At 35.2% G+C, this 21,506-nt stretch overlaps 4 protein-coding genes across 7 annotated transcripts in view; 1 reads left to right on the top strand and 3 right to left on the bottom strand.

Annotated features, from left to right (window-relative positions):
- Positions 20 to 1,508, bottom strand: LOC109355523 (MAP3K epsilon protein kinase 1-like). Its single transcript, XM_019598721.1, has 4 exons — positions 1,243 to 1,508; positions 1,014 to 1,148; positions 808 to 828; positions 20 to 116 (listed from the first exon to the last, which is right to left on the bottom strand). Exons 1-4 carry the CDS (start codon positions 1,495 to 1,497, stop codon positions 39 to 41), a joined length of 489 nt encoding a protein of 162 aa, XP_019454266.1. The 5' UTR covers positions 1,498 to 1,508; the 3' UTR covers positions 20 to 38.
- Positions 1,847 to 4,799, bottom strand: LOC109355521 (MAP3K epsilon protein kinase 1-like). Of its 2 annotated transcripts, none has more exons than XM_019598717.1 (3): positions 4,280 to 4,799; positions 3,360 to 3,404; positions 1,847 to 2,984 (listed from the first exon to the last, which is right to left on the bottom strand). In XM_019598717.1, exons 1-3 carry the CDS (start codon positions 4,679 to 4,681, stop codon positions 2,805 to 2,807), a joined length of 627 nt encoding a protein of 208 aa, XP_019454262.1. In that variant the 5' UTR covers positions 4,682 to 4,799; the 3' UTR covers positions 1,847 to 2,804. The 2 variants fall into 2 exon arrangements, with proteins under 2 accessions (XP_019454262.1, XP_019454263.1); XM_019598718.1 differs by lacking the exon at positions 1,847 to 2,984 and adding an exon at positions 3,007 to 3,173.
- The window catches only part of LOC109354045, a 29,970-nt gene continuing 14,070 nt past the window's right edge, over positions 5,607 to 21,506 (top strand). The window contains exons 1-29 of the mRNA XM_019596398.1: positions 5,607 to 5,643; positions 5,743 to 5,813; positions 5,913 to 6,107; positions 6,246 to 6,284; positions 6,829 to 6,936; positions 7,619 to 7,708; positions 7,798 to 8,040; positions 8,357 to 8,552; positions 8,632 to 8,744; positions 9,885 to 9,968; positions 10,174 to 10,358; positions 11,321 to 11,459; positions 11,593 to 11,695; positions 11,779 to 11,876; positions 11,976 to 12,170; positions 12,309 to 12,347; positions 12,892 to 12,999; positions 13,683 to 13,772; positions 13,862 to 13,937; positions 14,094 to 14,190; positions 14,268 to 14,337; positions 14,417 to 14,592; positions 14,681 to 14,804; positions 15,935 to 16,018; positions 16,267 to 16,451; positions 17,424 to 17,562; positions 17,696 to 17,755; positions 18,247 to 18,318; positions 18,451 to 18,650. Coding sequence (XP_019451943.1) covers positions 5,607 to 5,643; positions 5,743 to 5,813; positions 5,913 to 6,107; positions 6,246 to 6,284; positions 6,829 to 6,936; positions 7,619 to 7,708; positions 7,798 to 8,040; positions 8,357 to 8,552; positions 8,632 to 8,744; positions 9,885 to 9,968; positions 10,174 to 10,358; positions 11,321 to 11,459; positions 11,593 to 11,695; positions 11,779 to 11,876; positions 11,976 to 12,170; positions 12,309 to 12,347; positions 12,892 to 12,999; positions 13,683 to 13,772; positions 13,862 to 13,937; positions 14,094 to 14,190; positions 14,268 to 14,337; positions 14,417 to 14,592; positions 14,681 to 14,804; positions 15,935 to 16,018; positions 16,267 to 16,451; positions 17,424 to 17,562; positions 17,696 to 17,755; positions 18,247 to 18,318; positions 18,451 to 18,564 — 3,330 coding nt within the window. The 3' untranslated portion in view covers positions 18,565 to 18,650. The remainder of the gene's footprint in view (positions 5,644 to 5,742; positions 5,814 to 5,912; positions 6,108 to 6,245; positions 6,285 to 6,828; positions 6,937 to 7,618; positions 7,709 to 7,797; positions 8,041 to 8,356; positions 8,553 to 8,631; positions 8,745 to 9,884; positions 9,969 to 10,173; positions 10,359 to 11,320; positions 11,460 to 11,592; positions 11,696 to 11,778; positions 11,877 to 11,975; positions 12,171 to 12,308; positions 12,348 to 12,891; positions 13,000 to 13,682; positions 13,773 to 13,861; positions 13,938 to 14,093; positions 14,191 to 14,267; positions 14,338 to 14,416; positions 14,593 to 14,680; positions 14,805 to 15,934; positions 16,019 to 16,266; positions 16,452 to 17,423; positions 17,563 to 17,695; positions 17,756 to 18,246; positions 18,319 to 18,450; positions 18,651 to 21,506) is intronic.
- Positions 19,665 to 21,506, bottom strand: part of LOC109355519 (MAP3K epsilon protein kinase 1-like) — a 33,190-nt gene continuing 31,348 nt past the window's right edge. For 2 of the 3 annotated variants that reach the window (XM_019598714.1, XM_019598716.1), the window contains one exon: positions 19,665 to 20,038. In XM_019598714.1, coding sequence (XP_019454259.1) covers positions 19,931 to 20,038 — 108 coding nt within the window. In that variant the 3' untranslated portion in view covers positions 19,665 to 19,930. The remainder of the gene's footprint in view (positions 20,039 to 21,506) is intronic. The other variant, XM_019598715.1, reaches the window with a different exon arrangement.

The following is a 21,506-nucleotide window of genomic DNA, read 5'->3' as shown; positions in this document are numbered from 1 at the left end:
AATGATACTATGATTAAATCTTCTTAAATTGAGATCACTTACTCCAAAATTATGTGCAGATGACTCTCTGTCTTTGAGTATCCAAGATACTTTACAATGTTTTTGTGATTCAAATTCTGTAAAATAGTAATCATTTAACAAACATGTGCACAATATAAGAACCCGAGATTAAGCCAATAAACTAATTATTATAGCATCAGAGAACATAAACACTGGTATATATATTTTTAGAGTGAAAATTTGAGAACAGAATTCATCTAGAGAATGTAGAAAAGTGGTAAGAGAACAAGAGGTTCTCTCTGAAACCAAAAAGATGGGGACAACAGAAAAGAATTTGAAAATAGTACATCAGCACAGGAGAGCTCTTCAATCCTCTGATAATATGAAAGAGGAACTCTTCTACACTAAAACCATGTGCTCACCCACATGGATACCACATAAAAAACCACTTTAATTCTCTGAATCACAGACACTGTAAATGGATGGCATTAATGCATTATTACTTATTAGTGTACCGCTGCTTCCTAAGAAATAAAACATGTATATCATTTATAAAAAAAAATGTATACCATTAACTAATTTCCTATTTCTGACAAATAGCATATGTTCCATTTGGTCTAACTGGAACCTACCAGTTTACAAGTAATTTAATACAAGAACAACTGCATCATTCTATATCTTTGCCTAAACCTTTCATGCAAAACATATACATGGGGAACTCGAGCAGATAGTACCATTAAGCTAACAAGCAAAATAAAATTTCAATAGATAATGTGGTGCAGATACAACATTGAGATATAGAAATACCTTTAACAAATCAATCTCTTGCTGAAACATTGACGCATCCATCAAATGGTGGAATAGTCACAGGTAAAACAGCACCCAAGTTAGTAATAAATATAATAGGATTATCAAAGACACAATTGGACATAAGTCTCTAATGTTTCCAATTTATATTTTTTTAGCTACAAAACAAAAGAATGGTGCTAAGATGAGTTTTGTTAATTTTGTACCATGATGACGTTGAGATCCTCCTGAGCAATATTCTCCAAAGAAACTTGTTTAATTGCAACGAAGTCTCCATTCTCTAGGTCCAAACCTTTGAAAACTCGACCATAGGCTCCCTTCCCAATCTCATCTCCCAGCATCTGCTCCAAGTATCACATGCAAACAAAATGATTAGCCTATAAAAAATAAGATCATACGAAATGTATAAATGAATGGAGAAGTGAAATTGCGTACATATTTGTTGTCAATCAGTATACGCAATGGCGGCTTCTTTCTCCCTGTGATTCTGTTAGTTCTGAAATCTGGGACTCCATCTTGTACCCGATGTGATTCGTGATGCTTTGATCTCCGTTTTGATATTTCCTCCTCCTTGTGCTTGTGGAAGGATTCTTCAACCAAATTCTTTACAGACTCTCTGAAACTTCTTTCTAAAACCTTAAACTTCAACTCCAATGTATTTTCCAACTCACATATACGACTTTCCGGCATTTCACAGATATACTTTTTCAACCTTTCTTCCATCTCCCTTGTTGCTGTTACAACCAGAAGAAGAAAAGAAGAAGAAAAGAAGAATCAGAACACACGGTTCTGTGTTCACAGAGGAGAAGAGAAAGAAGATATTGTGTTGTTGGATTAGAAGAATAGAAGTATGAGAGTGGAGAAGAAGAAGGAATTCAATGAATGAACAACTTGCTATTACTCAAGGAATTACAAAAGTATTTATACACATATTGCCAAAAATAGTAAAACAGAAAACCTGTCAACTAACTAAACTAACTGAAGTTTCTAAAACTGGAAACTAACTAAAAAACTGAATTACAATGGCTGAAACAAATGTATAAGGCAGTTACAGAACTGAGCTCAGTTAGTTATAGTTTCCATTTTAGTTTCATCACAGATTCTCTTTCTCCCTCTCTCTTTGTTCCTTCACCTTCTGGTATACTATCATTTTCCAAGTGTTCACAATATGATAGTGAGTCCCTGGCTTTAAGCTTGAGTTTAAGATATTGGAGTGATATTGGTTGGGATTGAAGAATACAGTAATTTGGCCTGTGAGTTTATGATATTTATTTATGATTTCAATATTCCAAAGACCTCGCTATATCATTACTGTTGAGGTTATTAGGGAAAGCAAACTGTTTCTGTGGATAATTTATTTTGAAAAGGGAAAAAAGATATAGTATTCATTATGACGAAAAGATGATTACAAAGACTTATGGCGATACTGTAGATAACTTATCTTCAATCTCAGGAACATTTTACAAATAGTAATATTCACAAGTCGGGCTGTAAGGGCTTATAAGTTTATGAAATCTACCTGATATTAATTAAAGCTTATTTGAAATTTGAATGTCCAAGCTTTTGTTATGGGTATTGAATGTTACAGATTCTAAATCTTTATGCGATTGAGATTCTATTCCCAATCCTTGTATGATGAATTAAAGAAAATCAAATTAGACACATTCCATGCTCGCTTTTAAAGGGAATGTTCGCTTTTATGAATTATTCCACAAATGACTTTCTTGTGGGTGTGTTATACTGCTGTGCAATCAAACCTAAAATCTTACACACACACTACACCATCTAAAGCAACATGTAAATGACAAAATACAAGAGTCGCGATAGTAAAATTGCTGAGCTATAATTGGTTGATTTCTTATCTAGTATACTTGGAATGGAAGTTTTGTAGAATTCTTCAAGATTTTAGAAGTTAGAACACAATATTCTCTTAAAAAACATTACTAAGTAGGATCATTAATTAACGGAATGAGCCTGCCCCAAATGACTCAACAAATTTAAACAAAGAAATTAAGCAAATAAGTAAGGGGGAGAATAAAGAGAGAGAAAGGAAGGTAAGAGAAGGGGCATAAAATATAAAGAAAATGACTTACTAATCCAACAAGACACGCGTTTTCTTGAAAATCAGTGTTGCCTTTAATTATTTGATTTATAAGCTGAAGCACAGAACATATGACCTGCAACATCCATTGGAGTTATGTATGGAATTACTAGCATGCAAAACATGCACAACACAAAGTACAATAGAGGGGAACAAAAATTTTGAAGGTTTGGTGAAAATGCACAAAAGCAATTACCTAGACAGATTTTAGCCAAAAAGGCAACATTTGAAACAGAAATATGAGGTGCCCACATCAATCAATAACCTAACACAACATTCAATAACATTCCAAACCCAGTTTAAACTACTAGAGAGAATATATGAGATGCCAGAAACTGAATAGAACAGAACACATTATGTGAAAGATGTATGATATTATTATACGGGGATAGGCTGAATAATAAATTAAAAAAAGCAGTTCACAGTATAAAAAAAAAAGAGGTCTTGGTACCTGTATAGGAAAATGGTTTTCTCCAGGAAGATTTTCGTCAAAGACCTGATACAGAAAACACAAGACAATGAAGAGTCAAAAGAATCTGTGAAAAAGAGAAACCAGCGATGAGGAAGAAGAGAAACGGGAGTGATAGAGAGAGAGCAGGAAAGTAAAGAGAAATGAATTGGAACTTTTATTATTCAATTGATAATCTGAAAAGTGAACAATGGATGATTATTTATAGGTGCTAATGCTAGCCCCTTGAACTTAAACTAATTCAGTTTATATAAAAACTGATTTAGTTTTATCCGCATTCTAACTAATCATCCAACCCTAACTACTATATTATTCTATTATACCCCCTTGAAGCTGAGGGTGCACAGATTGACTAGCTTCTTGAATGATGATCTTGGATCCTTAGTTGATTTCTAAGAGTTATGAACTGATTGTGAGGAAGAGGTTTAGTCAAAACATCAGCAGTCTGAAATGCAGATGGTATGTGCTTCACAATAAGGGTCTTGTTTTGAATTTTGTCCCTTACAAAATATAGATCCAACTCTATGTGTTTGGTTCTGCTATGTAGAACCGGGTTGTGAGACATAGCCACTGTACTTAGATTATCATTATCACAGAGTATATAAGGAGTGTTGAAGGGAACTCTGATTTCTTTAAGAAGAGATTCTATCCACATTAACTCTTGAGAAGCCAAAGCAAGACTCCTATACTCAGCTTCAGTGCTTGATCTTGAAATAGTGTTCTGCTTTTTGGACCACCATGTGACAAGATTAGGACCAAGATATAAGCCAACTTTAGATATCTATAAAATCACACACCTCTATAAAATAAAAGGCAGCAGTGAAATGACATGGAAAAAGTAGGTCTGAAAAGCTCACAATATATTTTTCGGATAGTATAAGAACTTTGTATTTACTACATACCACTGCAAAATATGCCCGAGAAGGATCAAATTTCCAACGATCCACATTCTCTCTCTCTCTTAACGCACCTACTGAAGATTCTCTGAAAGCTAGATTTGAAATCTTCTCCAGTGGCGCAACTTCAGCTGCTGCATTGCTAGATAGAGGCCTGTCAATATCAATGGGGTGATTAGCATCTGATCTCTGAGGGTTGGAGGTTGGAGCATGTGAAGGTTCTAAGTGATAATCAAGTACTCCACGCTTCACTTTATGTAGATCATGCTCATCTACTGAAGAGAACAGTGCCTCATTCTGAACAATAGAAGGATGTGTAGAATCTAAGATACCAGAATGTGCCCGTTGAGCTGAACCATCAATCAAAAATCCACCTCCATCTCGACGGAGGACTAACATGGTGGCCATTTCCTCATTTCAGGATTTAGTTGATGGCCATTTTTTCCGGGACTAACTCGGAGGCCTTCCAATCTTTTGTGTGCCATTTTTCGAGCATGACTCTATCATTGTTTTTAACTTTAGATAATTATCCTTTGATCGAAAAATAAAATTAGCTAAGTATTGTATTGGCGTTTAAAAGAGCACATATAATATTGTATGTATATGTGAAACTTATGTATCATAAATATTTTTTTGTTTTCGCATAAATCCTAATATCCTTATCAATATAAAACCAGTTTTTTATTACTTCGAGGTAAACAGGTAGGATGTTACAGTTTGAAGTTGTTGTGTTGTATTTTTTCTTTGGGATAGATTATCTTTATAACGAAATACTTTGTCGAGTTGCTTTGCATTTTTACTTGAAATATCAAAATGAAATAAAATTGTTAAAATATTTATCATGGAAATAAAACATCAATAGCCGAATGGCTTTCAAAATAAAAAATAGATTTTATTTGAAATTCAAATAACCTTATGAATGATTTTGTATGACCTTATGAATGATTTGGAGTTTAACCTTAAATGATATTTTTGTTCTATATTGGAGAAATAGAAAAGAAAAAAAAACTATATATTAAGGCTGATACTCGTGTCTTCAATCCTTTCCTTCCTTGGGCTTTGTTCAATCAATGCCTTGCTTCTTTTCCTATGCTATGGCTCACTTCACTTACCGGAGAAAGCCCAATCTCTTTTTAATGGAAGTGATATTGTTCATCCTAGGTGTTAAGGGGATGGGTGGATTTTTCTTGTCAAGGGGGATAAGAGGGGTATCTTGATTTTTGACAAAATCATATGGCTGAGAATCGATGATGAAGTTGTCATAAACTTACTATCAGAGTTTCACTAAAAATAATATCAGTTTCTGTCCCAGGATTAAGTTTTTTAGACTATAATGCCTATGACTAGGAGATGCATAAATTCTGATACGAGTATGTGAACTAGAGTTTCTTTATTTACCCCCTTTTGGGTAAAAAGTAACTTTTAGTTATAATGATTGTTAGCAAACTATCTTTTTAATTTGTTCACAGTTAAGGACATCGAGAATGATCTTGGTGCACAAGCACAGGATTGCTACATAGCAGTGGAGACTTTATGTGAGGTATAGTGGTCGGGTTGGTACTTTCAATACTTTGAAATCTCAGAATAGGATTGCCAAAATCTTTGTGCAAGGATGGTAAAACTGAGCATTGTTTTGCAGGTTCTGAAATCCAGACAACCTCTTATTGTCTATTTTCCAGACAGTTCACAGTGGTTGCATAAATCAGTTCCTAAGTCATACCGAAATGAGTTTTTTAATAAGGTTGAAGAGATGTTTGACAAGTTATCTGGCCCCGTAGTGTTGATTTGTGGGGAGAACAAAGTTCAGTCAGGATCAAAGGAGAAAGAACAATTTGTAAGCTTCATTTGTAATTTTTGGTCATGAAGAATATGTTTTAAATAACTGTGACTGAAAGACGTTCATTTCCATTTTGCAAATACTAACATTTTAAATTTTTTACTCTTGTCCTTAATCATTTATGTTGTTTGACAGACAATGATACTTCCAAATTTTGGACGTGCTTCTAAGCTGGTAATACTTGCTGTCTCTCTACAAATTTATGAGTTTCCTAAAATGTTCTATGGTTGATTGTCTGGGGTTCAAATTATGCTGCTCTAAAATCACTATTCGTTGTTTCTCAAATCCCAATAAACTATAGTATATTGCTAAGTGTAGTGTCCTGAAATTTATTCATCACTAAAGTTGATGTATTGTCTGTTGATCTTATCCTTCCCCAAATTATGTTAGATATCATGCTTCTTGTGTTTTATTATAATATATGTGATTTGTTTTCTTAGATACATGATGATATTTTCTTTGACTATATGCTACCTTCTGTGAAAATTAGTGGTCTTTTTTTTTCATTTAAAAAAGATAGCAAATTCTATGTGCCCAAGTGCACGTGTATCTGCGCTGTTGCTAGCTTTATCAACAGCTTAGTTGATTAGGGATGCAGAAACCAGGGGTCAATAAAATGCTAACAATGCAGGGTATTGGTGCACTTTGGGCATTGTGGAAATCATTAAAGGATTCTTTTTGGTCCCATTACTGAATTTGATTGTGTGATTGTTTACAGCCTCTGTCTCTGAAACGATTGACTGACGGATTTAAAGGGGCCAAGAGCTCGGAAGATGATGATGTTCAAAAGCTTTTCTCTAATGTTTTGTGTGTACATCCACCTAAGGTAATTGTTTTAAGTATATTTAGTGTCACCATGGATCACCAAAAGTAACTGCTTTGTCTACTCTACTATGAAGCACCAATAGTTCTAGGATTTTCACATGTCAAACACGATTGTCTGAGACATTCAAACATATCAGTACAATATTCGTACTACTACTGTAGGAACAACAACAATCAAGTCTTACTCCAACTAGGTAGGGTTGACTATATGAACCGAACGATGCCATAATGCTATCATAAATCATGTCCAAGCCTTAGCCCCATTACTAAGGAAGAACAATACCATTAATATTTGAAAATTGTCTCACCGAAGATATTCTATTAATTTGTTCAAGTTTATATCTGTAAATACACACGCACATTTTTATTCTATATTATTCTGTGCCCCTTGTTATGAGATATTTCTACAATAAAGTAGCAAGTTAAATGTCGGATATTCATATTGATTAGCAAAAATATATTTCTTCTAATGAATGAGAGTAACTTATCTTGCTCAAAGGCTGACAATGGAAATCTTCTAATTTTCCATGATTTGTCAAATAGATAGCTGTCTATTTGCTCATGATATTGTGGTTGCTAGGAATAAATTTGTGCTTCCATTTGCTTTGTCTCAGTTCTGTGTATTTATTATTATCTTCATTTGCATCCTGTTTTCATCTGAAGTACTGCATGGCACTTTGCAGGATGATAACCTTCTGGCAACATTTAAGAAACAGCTTGATGAAGACAGGAAATTTGTGATTTCACGTAGCAATTTGAATGAACTAAGGAAGGTAAGTCTCTGATTTCTGAAGCATTTGATTTACTCCTACCTCGATGATGGTTAGTGAAATACATATATAGCTGAATTTTCGTGATGCAGGTTCTTGAAGAGCATCAGTTATCATGCACAGACCTATTGCATGTAAATACCGATGATGTCATCTTGACAAAGCAAAGTATGAAACCGCTTCCAGATTTTAAGACTATTAACCTTATTCTTACATATGCACTTGTCCTTTCTTCCTCAACCATTGTATCTCTACCTTCTAATTTGCACTCTAGCGTCATGTCATGTTCAAACAATGTTTTTACATCATTTATTCTGTTTTCAGAAGCTGAAAAGGTTGTAGGCTGGGAAAAAAATCATTACTTGTCATCGTGCATGCTTCCTTCTGTTAAAGGAGAACGATTGTGCCTCCCCCTTGAAAGGTTTAAATTTAAATCTTATCATTTTGCATGTTTTTCGGTCGAATTTCAAAGCTCACTTGTTTTTTCCTGGTGTGAAGTCTTGAAATTGCAATCTCAAGGATGAAAGGGCAAGAAATTTTATCACGGAAACCCTCTCAGAATCTCAAGGCATGTGGTTTATTTTCCTGTTACCACTATAATTGATCTTAAAATGAAGGACTTTTAACCTTATGTTGATTTATGTTAATCAGAGCCTTGCGAAGGATGAGTTTGAGAGCAATTTCATTTCTGCCGTAGTACCTTCTGATGAAATTGGGGTGAAGTTTGATGACATAGGTGCTCTTGAAGATGTGAAGAAGGCACTTAATGAACTTGTTATTCTTCCAATGAGAAGGCCAGAGCTTTTCTCTCGTGGAAACTTGTTGCGGGTAATGAATCTTGTTTTTGGCATGCATTGTGAAGCCAAATCAATTTTGTTCAGTTTCTGTATTGTGTAAAATTTAATTTTTTTCTCCGCCCTGCAAAGGAATATTACTCTTTGGTCCTCCTGGAACCGGGAAAACTCTACTGGCCAAGGCACTTGCAACAGAAGCTGGTGCAAATTTTATCAGCATAACTGGTTCAACTCTAACTTCAAAGGTGATTTTTATTCTTCCACATTTGTCTGCTCAGTTGATAAATCTCTTGCAACTAAAACTTGAAAAAAATTGATGAATGATCCATGCATGGATTAGGTTGTAGCAGATCTGATAATTTTTGCTTTTCTCTCATAAGTTTCATCCTTTTCTACCCGATACTGGAGTGGAGTGTGTTATTAATGTATGTAAATAGAGTGGAAGAGTGATCTCTGTTAGCTTGTATTTGTCTCGATTCTTTATTTTAACACAGCTCGTAATATCCTTGCTCTATGATTTACTATAAATGTAGTTTCTGATAGAGGTCATGATGTCAGTTCACCTACATACTCAATCCCACCTAGTGGGATAAGACTCGGTGGTTGTGAAAAAACAAAAAAACAACAGGGAACAGCAAGCCATAGTGGCTCAAAAAAAATACAACAAAGAAGTCCGACCCCTTTGCATATTGTTAATTGAAAAAATAGAAGTTCTCTTCAAACAACCCTTTGCCTACCCTATGAAGAGAACTGCATAAGTAGCAACTTCCTTAAAACTATGGCTTCCTTCACCCTTCCAAAAGTTTTCTAACATTCGAGTCATTGTGTAAGGACACACCCAACACTCACCATGAACCCCGATAGTTATTCGATAATATATTACCCGTCTTTACAATGCAAACATGTGAGCTGCTGTTTCTGAAGTAGACCTGAGCATATCACATTAGGTTCGCTTTGTGAGGTCTGGGAGTCTACAAGTCATTTTTATCAATCCTATACGTATTTTGAAAGAAAGATTTGACCTTAGAGGTGGTTTTGGACTTCTAGACAGACTTGGGAAGAATGAACATCTAGATTAGAGAATGGCTTAGAAACTTGAAAAGGTAACTTGTAAAAGAACACACCAGAAGATACTACAATGAAAAGGCTCCTATCTGGGTAAGAGGACAAATGAGTAAAAATTAAGTAAAGGCATAGAGGCCTACAATTCACTTGTTTCTCTACTATCAAGTTCCGATGAAGTTTTCTCATTAATTAACCTCCTTGTCTCTATATGTGTGTGTTTGTCTGTCTGTCGTTCCAGTAGTTCACAGGTGTATTTGATCTCTTCATTTGTATGTGATATCTTATATCTTACATATTTGTTTTTTTTGTTGCTGTTACAGTGGTTTGGAGATGCTGAAAAACTAACTAAAGCCCTTTTCTCCTTTGCCAGCAAGCTTGCTCCTGTCATTATATTTGTTGATGAAGTGAGTGTCTTTTTGCATACCTTTTCTCATGAATTGCATGGTATACTAGAAAAGTGATGTCTTATTTTATGGTACATTTTAATCAATCCCAAACATTAGTTTCTAATTTTCAGGAATGCACCCATAAAATTCAAACCAAGAAAAGTCTAAAATCTGTTCTTTAAGCCTATAGTAAATTGGTTTCTGACTAGAATCTACATTATAGGTTGACAGTTTGCTTGGTGCTCGAGGTGGTGCCCTTGAACACGAGGCCACTAGAAGAATGAGGAATGAGTTCATGGCAGCTTGGGATGGATTGAGGTCAAAAGAAAACCAAAGAATCCTCATTCTTGGTGCAACAAACAGACCATTCGACCTTGATGATGCTGTTATTCGTCGTTTACCAAGAAGGTATGTAGTAGGATGTGTCCTAGAATGGTAGAATTGTTGGTTGAAGGGTTTTAACCACCGTGTTCTGTTTAATAGTGACATTTATTTTATGGTGGAAGGGATAAAACCGAAAACGAGATGGCCAATCTCCAAAAAAAAATAGGGAGAAGAAGTTAAGGGTTCGTTTGCGAGTTGGGTTTTGGAGGGGAAAGGAAGGCTTGAGAGTCATCTCACAAGTGTATTTCATGGCCTTGGAGCCATCTTTTCCCTTCCTTCCCCTCCAAAACTCAACCTGCAAACGAACCTTATGAAAACTAATAAAATAAACTTGACTGATTTTATTGATTGATGAAACATATAAGGTGCAATGCTTATATAGGAAATAAACCCTAGATAACTACTAAGACCAGCCCTACAAGTTGCATGATCGCATAACTAATAAGGATCTAGAATAGTTTTATAAAGAGTTTAGGTTAGTTTTATAACTATTCATTAGGCCCAACATCATATCATCCTGTCTTTTCTAAAGAGTTTATGTTAGAGTTTATCTATAGTTGGGGGAGGCCCGTGAATAGTTTTATACCCTCAAGCAACAGCCGTTTGGGCTTGCAGAATGGATAATTCAACTTGTCACGGGAAGAACAAGGGACAAAGGTTGAACTCCCAACCATGTCAAGGACCAACTATCCTCAATACTTAAGCTATTAGTGGGTGTTTTAAAAACTTAACTGGAGATTGAACTGATCTCCACCTCATGGTTTCAATATAAATTTGTACCTGAACTGTAATCAAAGCTTTCATTGTTTGAAGTTTTTTACTGCAAGGGAGAAACTTAAATAATTACGCGTAGCACCTTGTGTACTGATAGTGTGGAACAGCTTACCTGACAGTTGATTAAATTTGAACTAGTTTTTCAGTATGAAGGGTGTGAAAAATTCTGGAAAGTAAAACTGTTTGGTTAACTAAGCTTTGTGTTTATCTAGGATATATGTTGATTTACCAGATGCTGAAAATCGAATGAAGATTTTGAGAATAGTCCTTGCACAAGAAAATTTGGTTCCCAGTTTTGAGTATGACAAACTTGCTAAGTTGACTGAAGGTTACTCTGGCAGTGACTTGAAGGTATGTATATTGTTCAATGCTACTTAGTAGAGTCAGCAATATTTCCCATGCTTGTCTTTAGCCGATGCGTAAAATATTCTATGTATAAACATAAGTCATGTATATGATGTTGCTTCATGCTTATGTTGAGCAGAACCTTTGCATTGCCGCTGCATACAGGCCAGTTCAAGAGCTCATAGAGGAAGAGAAAAAGGTACGGCGCTTTATATACGAGACTTGCTTGGAGGTGAAATTTGGTAACTTACTGTACCATATCCTAGAGTTTCTTTATTTACCCCCTTTTGGGTAAAAAGTAACTTTTAGTTATACTGATTGTTAGCAAACTATCTTTTTAATTTGTTCACAGTTAAGGACATCGAGAATGATCTTGATGCACAAGCACAGGATTGCTACATAGCAGTGGAGGCTTTATGTGAGGTATAGTGGTCGGGTTGGTACTTTCAATACTTTGAAATCTCAGAATAGGATAGCCAAAATCTTTGTGCAACAATGGTAAAACTGAGCGTTGTTTTGCAGGTTCTGAAATGCAGACAACCTCTTATTGTCTATTTTCCGGACAGTTCACAGTGGTTGCATAAATCAGTTCCTAAGTCATACCGAAATGAGTTTTTTAATAAGGTTGAAGAGATGTTTGACAAGTTATCTGGCCCCGTAGTGTTGATTTGTGGGGAGAACAAAGTTCAGTCAGGATCAAAGGAGAAAGAACAATTTGTAAGCTTCATTTGTAATTTTTGGTCATGAAGAATATGTTTTAAATAATTGTGACTGAAAGACGTTCATTTCCATTTTGCAAATACTAACATTTTAAATTTTTTACTCTTGTCCTTAATCATTTATGTTGTTTGACAGACAATGATACTTCCAAATTTTGGACGTGCTTCTAAGCTGGTAATACTTGCTGTCTCTCTACAAATTTATGAGTTTCCTAAAATGTTCTATGGTTGATTGTCTGGGGTTCAAATTATGCTGCTCTAAATTCACTATTCGTTATTTCTCAAATCCCAATAAACTATAGTATATTGCTAAGTGTAGTGTCCTGAAATTTATTCATCACTAAAGTTGATGTATTGTCTGTTGATCTTATCCTTCCCCAAATTATGTTAGATATCATGCTTCTTGTGTTTTATTATAATATATGTGATTTGTTTTCTTAGATACATGATGATATTTTCTTTGACTATATGCTACCTTTTGTGAAAATTAGTGGTCTTTTTTTTTCATTTAAAAAAAATAGCAAATTCTATGTGCCCAAGTGCACGTGTATCTGCGCTGTTGCCAGCTTTATCAACAGCTTAATTGATTAGGGATGCAGAAACCAGGGGCCAATAAAATGCTAACAATGCAGGGTATTGGTGCACTTGGGGTATTGTGGAAATCATTAAAGGATTCTTTTTGGTCCCATTACTGAATTTGATTGTGTGATTGTTTACAGCCTTTGTCTCTGAAACGATTGACTGATGGATTTAAAGGGGCCAAGAGCTCGGAAGATGACGATGTCCAAAAGCTTTTCTCTAATGTTTTGTGTGTACATCCACCTAAGGTAATTGTTTTAAGTATATTTAGTGTCACCGTGGATCACCAAAAGTAACTGCTTTGTCTACTCTACTATGAAGCACCAATAGTTCTAGGATTTTCACATGTCAAACACGATTGTCTGAGACATTCAAACATATCAGTACAATATTCGTACTACTACTGTAGGAACAACAACAATCAAGTCTTACTCCAACTAGGTAGGGTTGACTATATGAACCGAACGATGCCATAATGCTATCATAAATCACGTCCAAGCCTTAGCCCCATTACTAAGGAAGAACAATACCATTAATATTTGAAAATTGTCTCACCGAAGATATTCTATTAATTTGTTCAAGTTTATATCTGTAAATACACACACACATTTTTATTCTATATTATTCTGTGCCCCCTTGTTATGAGATATTTCTACAATAAAGTAGCAAGTTAAATGTGGGATATTCATATTGATTACCAAAAATATATTTCTTCCAATGAATGAGAGTAACTTATCTTGCTCAAAGGCTGACAATGGAAATCTTCTAATTTTCCATGATTTGTCAAATAGATAGCTGTCTATTTGCTCATGATATTGTGGTTGCTAGGAATAAATTTGTGCTTTCATTTGCTTTGTCTCAGTTCTGTGTATTTATTATTATCTTCATTTGCATCCTGTTTTCATCTGAAGTACTGCATGGCACTTTGCAGGATGATAACCTTCTGGCAACATTTAAGAAACAGCTTGATGAAGACAGGAAATTTGTGATTTCACGTAGCAATTTGAATGAACTAAGGAAGGTAGGTCTCTGATTTCTGAAGCATTTGATTTACTCCTACCTCGATGATGGTTAGTGAAATACATATATAGCTGAATTTTCGTGATGCAGGTTCTTGAAGAGCATCAGTTATCATGCACAGACCTATTGCATGTAAATACCGATGATGTCATCTTGACAAAGCAAAGTATGAAACCGCTTCCAGATTTTAAGACTATTAACCTTATTCTTACATATGCACTTGTCCTTTCTTCCTCAACCATTGTATCTCTACCTTCTAATTTGCACTCTAGCGTCATGTCATGTCCAAACAATGTTTTTACATCATTTATTCTGTTTTCAGAAGCTGAAAAGGTTGTAGGCTGGGCAAAAAATCATTACTTGTCATCGTGCTTGCTTCCTTCTGTTAAAGGAGAACGATTGTGCCTCCCCCGTGAAAGGTTTAAATTTAAATCTTATCATTTTGCATGTTTTTCGGTCGAATTTCAAAGCTCACTTGTTTTTTCCTGGTGTGAAGTCTTGAAATTGCAATCTCAAGGATGAAGGGCCAAGAAACTTTATCACGGAAACCTTCTCAGAACCTCAAGGCATGTGGTTTATTTTACTGTTACTATATGGATATTAAACTGTAGGGCTTCTAACCTTATATTGATTTCTGTTAATCAGAGCCTTGCAAAGGATGAGTTTGAGAGCAATTTCATTTCAGCCGTAGTACCTTCAGATGAAATTGGGGTGAAGTTTGATGACATAGGTGCTCTTGAAGATGTGAAGAAGGCACTTAATGAACTTGTTATTCTTCCAATGAGAAGGCCAGAGCTTTTCTCTCGTGGAAACTTGTTGCGGGTAATGAATCTTGTTTTTGGCATGCATTGTGAAGCCAAATCAATTTTGTTCAGTTTCTGTATTGTGTAAAATTTAATTTTTTTCTCCGCCCTGCAAAGGAATATTACTCTTTGGTCCTCCTGGAACCGGGAAAACTCTACTGGCCAAGGCACTTGCAACAGAAGCTGGTGCAAATTTTATCAGCATAACTGGTTCAACTCTAACTTCAAAGGTGATTTTTATTCTTCCACATTTGTCTGCTCAGTTGATAAATCTCTTGCAACTAAAACTTGAAAAAAATTGATGAATGATCCATGCATGGATTAGGTTGTAGCAGATCTGATAATTTTTGCTTTTCTCTCATAAGTTTCATCCTTTTCTACCCGATACTGGAGTGGAGTGTGTTATTAATGTATGTAAATAGAGTGGAAGAGTGATCTCTGTTAGCTTGTATTTGTCTCGATTCTTTATTTTAACACAGCTCGTAATATCCTTGCTCTATGATTTACTATAAATGTAGTTTCTGATAGAGGTCATGATGTCAGTTCACCTACATACTCAATCCCATCTAGTGGGATTAGATCAGTGGTTGTGAAAAAAACAAAAGGGAACAACAACCCATAGTGGCTCAAAAAAATTCAACAAAGAAGTTCGACCTCTTTGCATATTATTAATTGAAAAAATAGAAGTTCTCTTCAAACAACCCTTTGCCTACCCTATGAAGAGAACTGCATAAGTAGCAACTTCCTTAAAACTATGGCTTCCTTCACCCTTCCAAAAGTTTTCTAACATTCGAGTCATTGTGTAAGGACACACCCAACACTCACCATGAACCCCGATAGTTATTCGATAATATATTACCCGTCTTTACAATGCAAACATATGTGAGCTGCTGTTTCTGAAGTAGACCTGAGCATATCACATTAGGTTCGCTTTGTGAGGTCTGGGAGTCTACAAGTCATTTTTATCAATCCTATACGTATTTTGAAAGAAAGATTTGACCTTAGAGGTGGTTTTGGACTTCTAGACAGACTTGGGAAGAATGAACATCTAGATTAGAGAATGGCTTAGAAACTTGAAAAGGTAACTTGTAAAAGAACACACCAGAAGATACTACAATGAAAAGGCTCCTATCTGGGTAAGAGGACAAATGAGTAAAAATTAAGTAAAGGCATAGAGGCCTACAATTCACTTGTTTCTCTACTATCAAGTTCCGATGAAGTTTTCTCATTAATTAACCTCCTTGTCTCTATATGTGTGTGTTTGTCTGTCTGTCGTTCCAGTAGTTCACAGGTGCATTTGATCTCTTCATTTGTATGTGATATCTTAAATCTTACATATTTGTTTTTTTTGCTGTTACAGTGGTTTGGAGATGCTGAAAAACTAACTAAAGCCCTTTTCTCCTTTGCCAGCAAGCTTGCTCCTGTCATTATATTTGTTGATGAAGTGAGTGTCTTTTTGCATACCTTTTCTCATGAATTGCATGGTATACTAGAAAAGTGATGTCTTATTTTATGGTACATTTTAATCAATCCCAAACATTAGTTTCTAATTTTCAGGAATGCACCCATAAAATTCGAACCAAGAAAAGTCTAAAATCTGCTGTCAGTCTCCTATTTATTCTACCCTAAGATACTAAAATCTGTTCTTTAAGCCTATAGTAAATTGGTTTCTGACTAGAATCTACATTATAGGTTGACAGTTTGCTTGGTGCTCGAGGTGGTGCCCTTGAACACGAGGCCACTAGAAGAATGAGGAATGAGTTCATGGCAGCTTGGGATGGATTGAGGTCAAAAGAAAACCAAAGAATCCTCATTCTTGGTGCAACAAACAGACCATTCGACCTTGATGATGCTGTTATTCGTCGTTTACCAAGAAGGTATGTAGTAGGATGTGTCCTAGAATGGTAGAATTGTTGGTTGAAGGGTTTTAACCACCGTGTTCTGTTTAATAGTGACATTTATTTTATGGTGGAAGGGATAAAACCGAAAACGAGATGGCCAATCTCCAAAAAAAAAATAGGGAGAAGAAGTTAAGGGTTCGTTTGCGAGTTGGGTTTTGGAGGGGAAAGGAAGGCTTGAGAGTCATCTTACAAGTGTATTTCATAGCCTTGGAGCCATTCTTTTCCCTTCCTTCCCCTTCAAAACTCAACCTGCAAACGAACCCTATGAAAACTAATAAAATAAACTTGACTGATTTTATTGATTGATGAAACATGTAAGGTGCAATGCTTATATAGGAAATAAACCCTAGATAACTACTAAGATCAGCCCTACAAGTTGCATGATCGCATAACTAATAAGGATGTAGAATAGTTTTATAAAGAGTTTAGGTTAGTTTTATAACTATTCATTAGGCCCAACATCATATCATCCTGTCTTTTCTAAACAGTTTATGTTAGAGTTTATCTATAGTTGGTGGAGGCCCATGAATAGTTTTATACCCTCAAGCAACAGCCGTTTGGGCTTGCAGAATAGATAATTCAACTTGTCACGGGAAGAACAAGGGACAAAGGTTGAACTCCCAACCATGTCAAGGACCAACTATCCTCAATACTTAAGCTATTAGTGGGTGTTTTAAAAACTTAACTGGAGATTGAATTGATCTCCAGCTCATGGTTCAATGGGTTCAATATAAATTTGTACTTGAACTGTGATCAAAGCTTACATTGTTTGAAGTTTTTTACTGCAAGGGAGAAACTTAAATAATTACGCGTAGCACCTTGTGTACTGATAGTGTGGAACAGCTTACCTGACAGTTGATTAAATTTGAACTAGTTTTTCAGTATGAAGGGTGTGAAAAATTCTGGAAAGTAAAACTGTTTGGTTAACTAAGCTTTGTGTTTATCTAGGATATATGTTGATTTACCAGATGCTGAAAATCGAATGAAGATTTTGAGAATAGTCCTTGCACAAGAAAATTTGATTCCCGGTTTTGAGTATGACAAACTTGCTAAGTTGACTGAAGGATACTCTGGCAGTGACTTGAAGGTATGTATATTGTTCAATGCTACTTAGTAGAGTCAGCAATATTTCCCATGCTTGTCTTTAGCCGATGCTTAAAATATTCTATGTATAAACATAAGTCATGTATATGATATTGCTTCATGCTTATGTTGAGCAGAACCTTTGCATTGCCGCTGCATACAGGCCAGTTCAAGAGCTCAGAGAGGAAGAGAAAAAGGTACGGCGATTATAAAACTGGTCTTTTTAATGACGAATATGAAGTGCTTTTATATACAAGACTTGCTTGGAGGTGAAATTTGGCAACTTACTGTACCATATCTGTGGAAAATTATCAGAGAAAACAGAAGAAAGCTACACCTACTCCCTTAATTAATTTATTAAACAGTTAATGATCCATGTTTCAGCTTAAACATTCATTTATCTTCTGATTCCCTTCTCTCCTGATTTCAACACTATCTCTATATGAAGTTTAATATCTTAATTCTTACCCTTAGGGATAAAGATGCTTTCTTAGTGAGTTATGGCTCCAAAGTTGGTTAATTCCGTTGTGACTTTGCATAAAGTATTGTGTCTGGTTTTGTTTAATTTAACTCTAACAATTACCTGTTACATTTAGATACAAACAACTTCTTATTGAAGCCATTGTGTGTCAATTACTTAATTTGGTTTTGTTTGGGCTCACATGACACTATTTTTTGGTTTGCACAGGGAATCAGTAATGGTACACCTTCAGTATTAAGGCCTCTTAATGTAGATGATTTTGTTGAGTCAAAAGCAAAGGTAAATAGTATTTTATTTGTGCACTTTGAACTGTGATGTTCTTAAGTAAAGTAAAACTGCTTCTAGTGTTTATATGAAACTGTCTGAACCACTTAAAGCTGAGAATTGAATAAATTTGATTAAAATGTGTAGGTGGGGCCTTCAGTTGCATATGATGCAACAAGCATGAATGAGTTGAGGAAGTGGAATGATATGTATGGAGAAGATGGTAGTAGGACAAAATCACCATTTGGATTTGGGAGCTGATTTTGAAGTTTCTTTACAAAGTAAACATGGCATGGAGCATTTCATAGATTTCACTTTACACTTGGTCAAAATATTGGGTATTCTCAGTAGAAGCAGTGTTTTTGAATGTATTATGAGCTGATACAAGAGTAAATGTATTCTGTGGGATGTTACAAAGTGTCACATGTGTTGGTAAAACATAGCATGTGTGGTTAAGCATGTTCAAGGCTTTGTTTATGATAATGCACTTTAGTTACAAAAAAAACTTAAGGGGACTTAATCCTAAGTCTCCAATTCAAGTTCATAGTTGTATTTAAAATTAGGAAACAATTTGTAAACACTATTTATCAAAGCATTGAATTAACCCTAAACTTATCTTTTAAGGGCATTTTGATGCCATTCTGAGGGCTATTAAAGAACCAATTCAAGTCATATAAGGGTGCGGATGCATGATTCAGGGGTCCCACCCTTAATGGTTTTTAGACCAGGGTTCAGGAAGGATAACCCAGGTCGGATAAAGTGCACTACAAATATCTCAAATGCAACAAGTGTAGGTAGAACATCCTATTCCCTTTTTTACTACATACACTATTCATTCCTAATATTGTAATGACTCAACCACTAGATTATTGTCCCGGAATAACTTCAGCGACTATGTCCAACAGTAACCGTTCACCTGAGTGACTTGTTGGAACATATATAATGGGGCATAAATGTCTTTTAACAAATTTATCAGTTTTTCTCGTCACTTTTCTATTCAAGTCAAATGGAGAGAAAAGTCAACTTCTTTTTCTTCCCCTTTTATATCCATTCCAAACAATGAAAAAAATCTATTCAGTTTCTCTGATATTTCTCTCCAACCAAATATGGAGCTGAAAGTAAATATCAGTTTAACTTAAATCAAACAGTGAATACATACAAGAACTAATTAAGTAATCAGCATTGGTAATCACTGCAAATATAATACAAAAGACTGAAAGTGTAACACATCTGAAAACCATACTAAAATCTTTAGAAAGAAGACCAACTAAAAGCTTATAAGCAGCTATCTTTGAGGATGATCAACGCAAAAAAATTCAAAGTAAGGTTTCATTGTGTCAAGTTATATATTGTAGAAATCACACCAAAATGGTTCGCAAAATTCATTAAAGAATAGAGAATGGAGAAAACAAATGTTAAACATTTTCCAAAGGCAGAAGGCATCTAGTTTTGGTTGGAAGACTAGTCACACACACATCCCCTGACATCACAAACACACCAGAATAAAACCATGTTGTGACTAATTGTCAATTGAATCAATATAGGTAGTATCACTCACTATCAATACAACTGAAGTACAACCAAAAGAACTAACATATTATAACAGAGCAATAATATCTCATGCTATTTACTTTAATGTTCCACTGTGACGAAGAGAAGACTGCAGAACACGTCTACAGTTTTGGATCCAGGGGTGCGACAGTAGTGTTTTAGCATCAGGTCTTTGTCTAGCATCCTGACATATGCAACAAAACATTATGTAAAGCTTATTCACCAGTTTGATATGAAATTATTAAATGTATGGATCAAAACTGATATTCATTTTTCCTATCCTACAAATACAATGTAGAGTTAGAAAACTACATACACAACAATGACGGCATCACTCTAGTGTAAGCTTCGGAACAAATATACAAATAATGCAGTAGCATTCATCAAGTTAAAAGCGGATATACAAAAGGTGATCTCCATTTGTAAGACATGTAAAAACAAGTCATAATATTCCTACGCTACTACTAATCCAGTTTACCTTTTGAAAGCAATGGTGCAGAAAATCAGTGATGTCAGGTGACACGCTATCAGGCAATATCATCATCTAGCCAATTGCTATAAGAAACCCAGATACTAGGACCCATGATATATTGAAGAAACAATAAATTATTAACATAAGCAAACCTTGACAATACGTAAAAGAGCCGACATAGGCTGCAAATCATAGTAAAGAGGCACACATGTAAGAAGTTCAATAACCGTACAGCCAAGACTCCAAATGTCAGAAGCAGCACACGCACCAGACAATTCTATAACCTGGAAAATTAAAGCACATTTATCTGTGATCACCCTCGAAAACATCAAATTAGAGACCACTTCTATAACCCACAATCCAAATTATTAGGTTTGCAGAAGAAAATCACACAATTAATACCTCTGGGGCCATCCAATATGGTGTTCCAACAACTGAATGAGTATTAACATCTGTTAACTTTGTTGCAACACCAAAATCAGCAAGCTTGACTAGTCCCTGAAAGCAGAATTTATGTAATTAGTGAGAATTAATACAAAATTTCTAGATCTAACCCAAAGAAGAAGAAAACATAGACTCAAGCATGGAAAATTATGATGGGATCGAGGCGACATGAAAGGAGACTTGGTGAGACTACAATTCCTTCATATGAAGTATACCATGGAAAAGTATGACAAGATTAAAAACAATGATGACGCACGTCATACTTTTTTCATAGAAAGATGCAAAATATAATTATTCGGTGCTCATCATGTACTCAGAAAAGCCATCTATATCATGATGCAATCGATCAAGTCCAAGTAAAAGGAGGGATTATATGATAAGAAAACTGACAACCCTAGTGTATAACTAAGAACAAAAAAATAGGAGTAGGCTTGCCTCTTTAGTTGTCAATATGTTAGCACCCTTAATATCCCGATGGATAACACCCTGTTCATGTAGATAAACCAAGCCTTCCAACACCTATCTCATCATATAATGCATTTAGTATAAAATCCAAAAAATAAACCAAAACCTTTTAAAACCTCAATGAATTGTCTTACACCTACAAACCTGGCCAATATAAACTGCAACCAATGATTCTGGAAATGGTCCAAAGTTATTGGGCTTGATAATATTTGCAAGCGAGCCATTCTCGACATACCTAGAAGTTACAAACATGTAGCAAATCCATTAACTC

This window comes from Lupinus angustifolius, chromosome LG08 (genome assembly GCF_001865875.1).
Source record: "Lupinus angustifolius cultivar Tanjil chromosome LG08, LupAngTanjil_v1.0, whole genome shotgun sequence".
Taxonomy (NCBI): domain Eukaryota; kingdom Viridiplantae; phylum Streptophyta; class Magnoliopsida; order Fabales; family Fabaceae; genus Lupinus; species Lupinus angustifolius.
The sequence above is the reverse complement of the archived record's forward strand: the minus strand, read 5'-3'. Positions and strand labels throughout refer to the sequence as shown.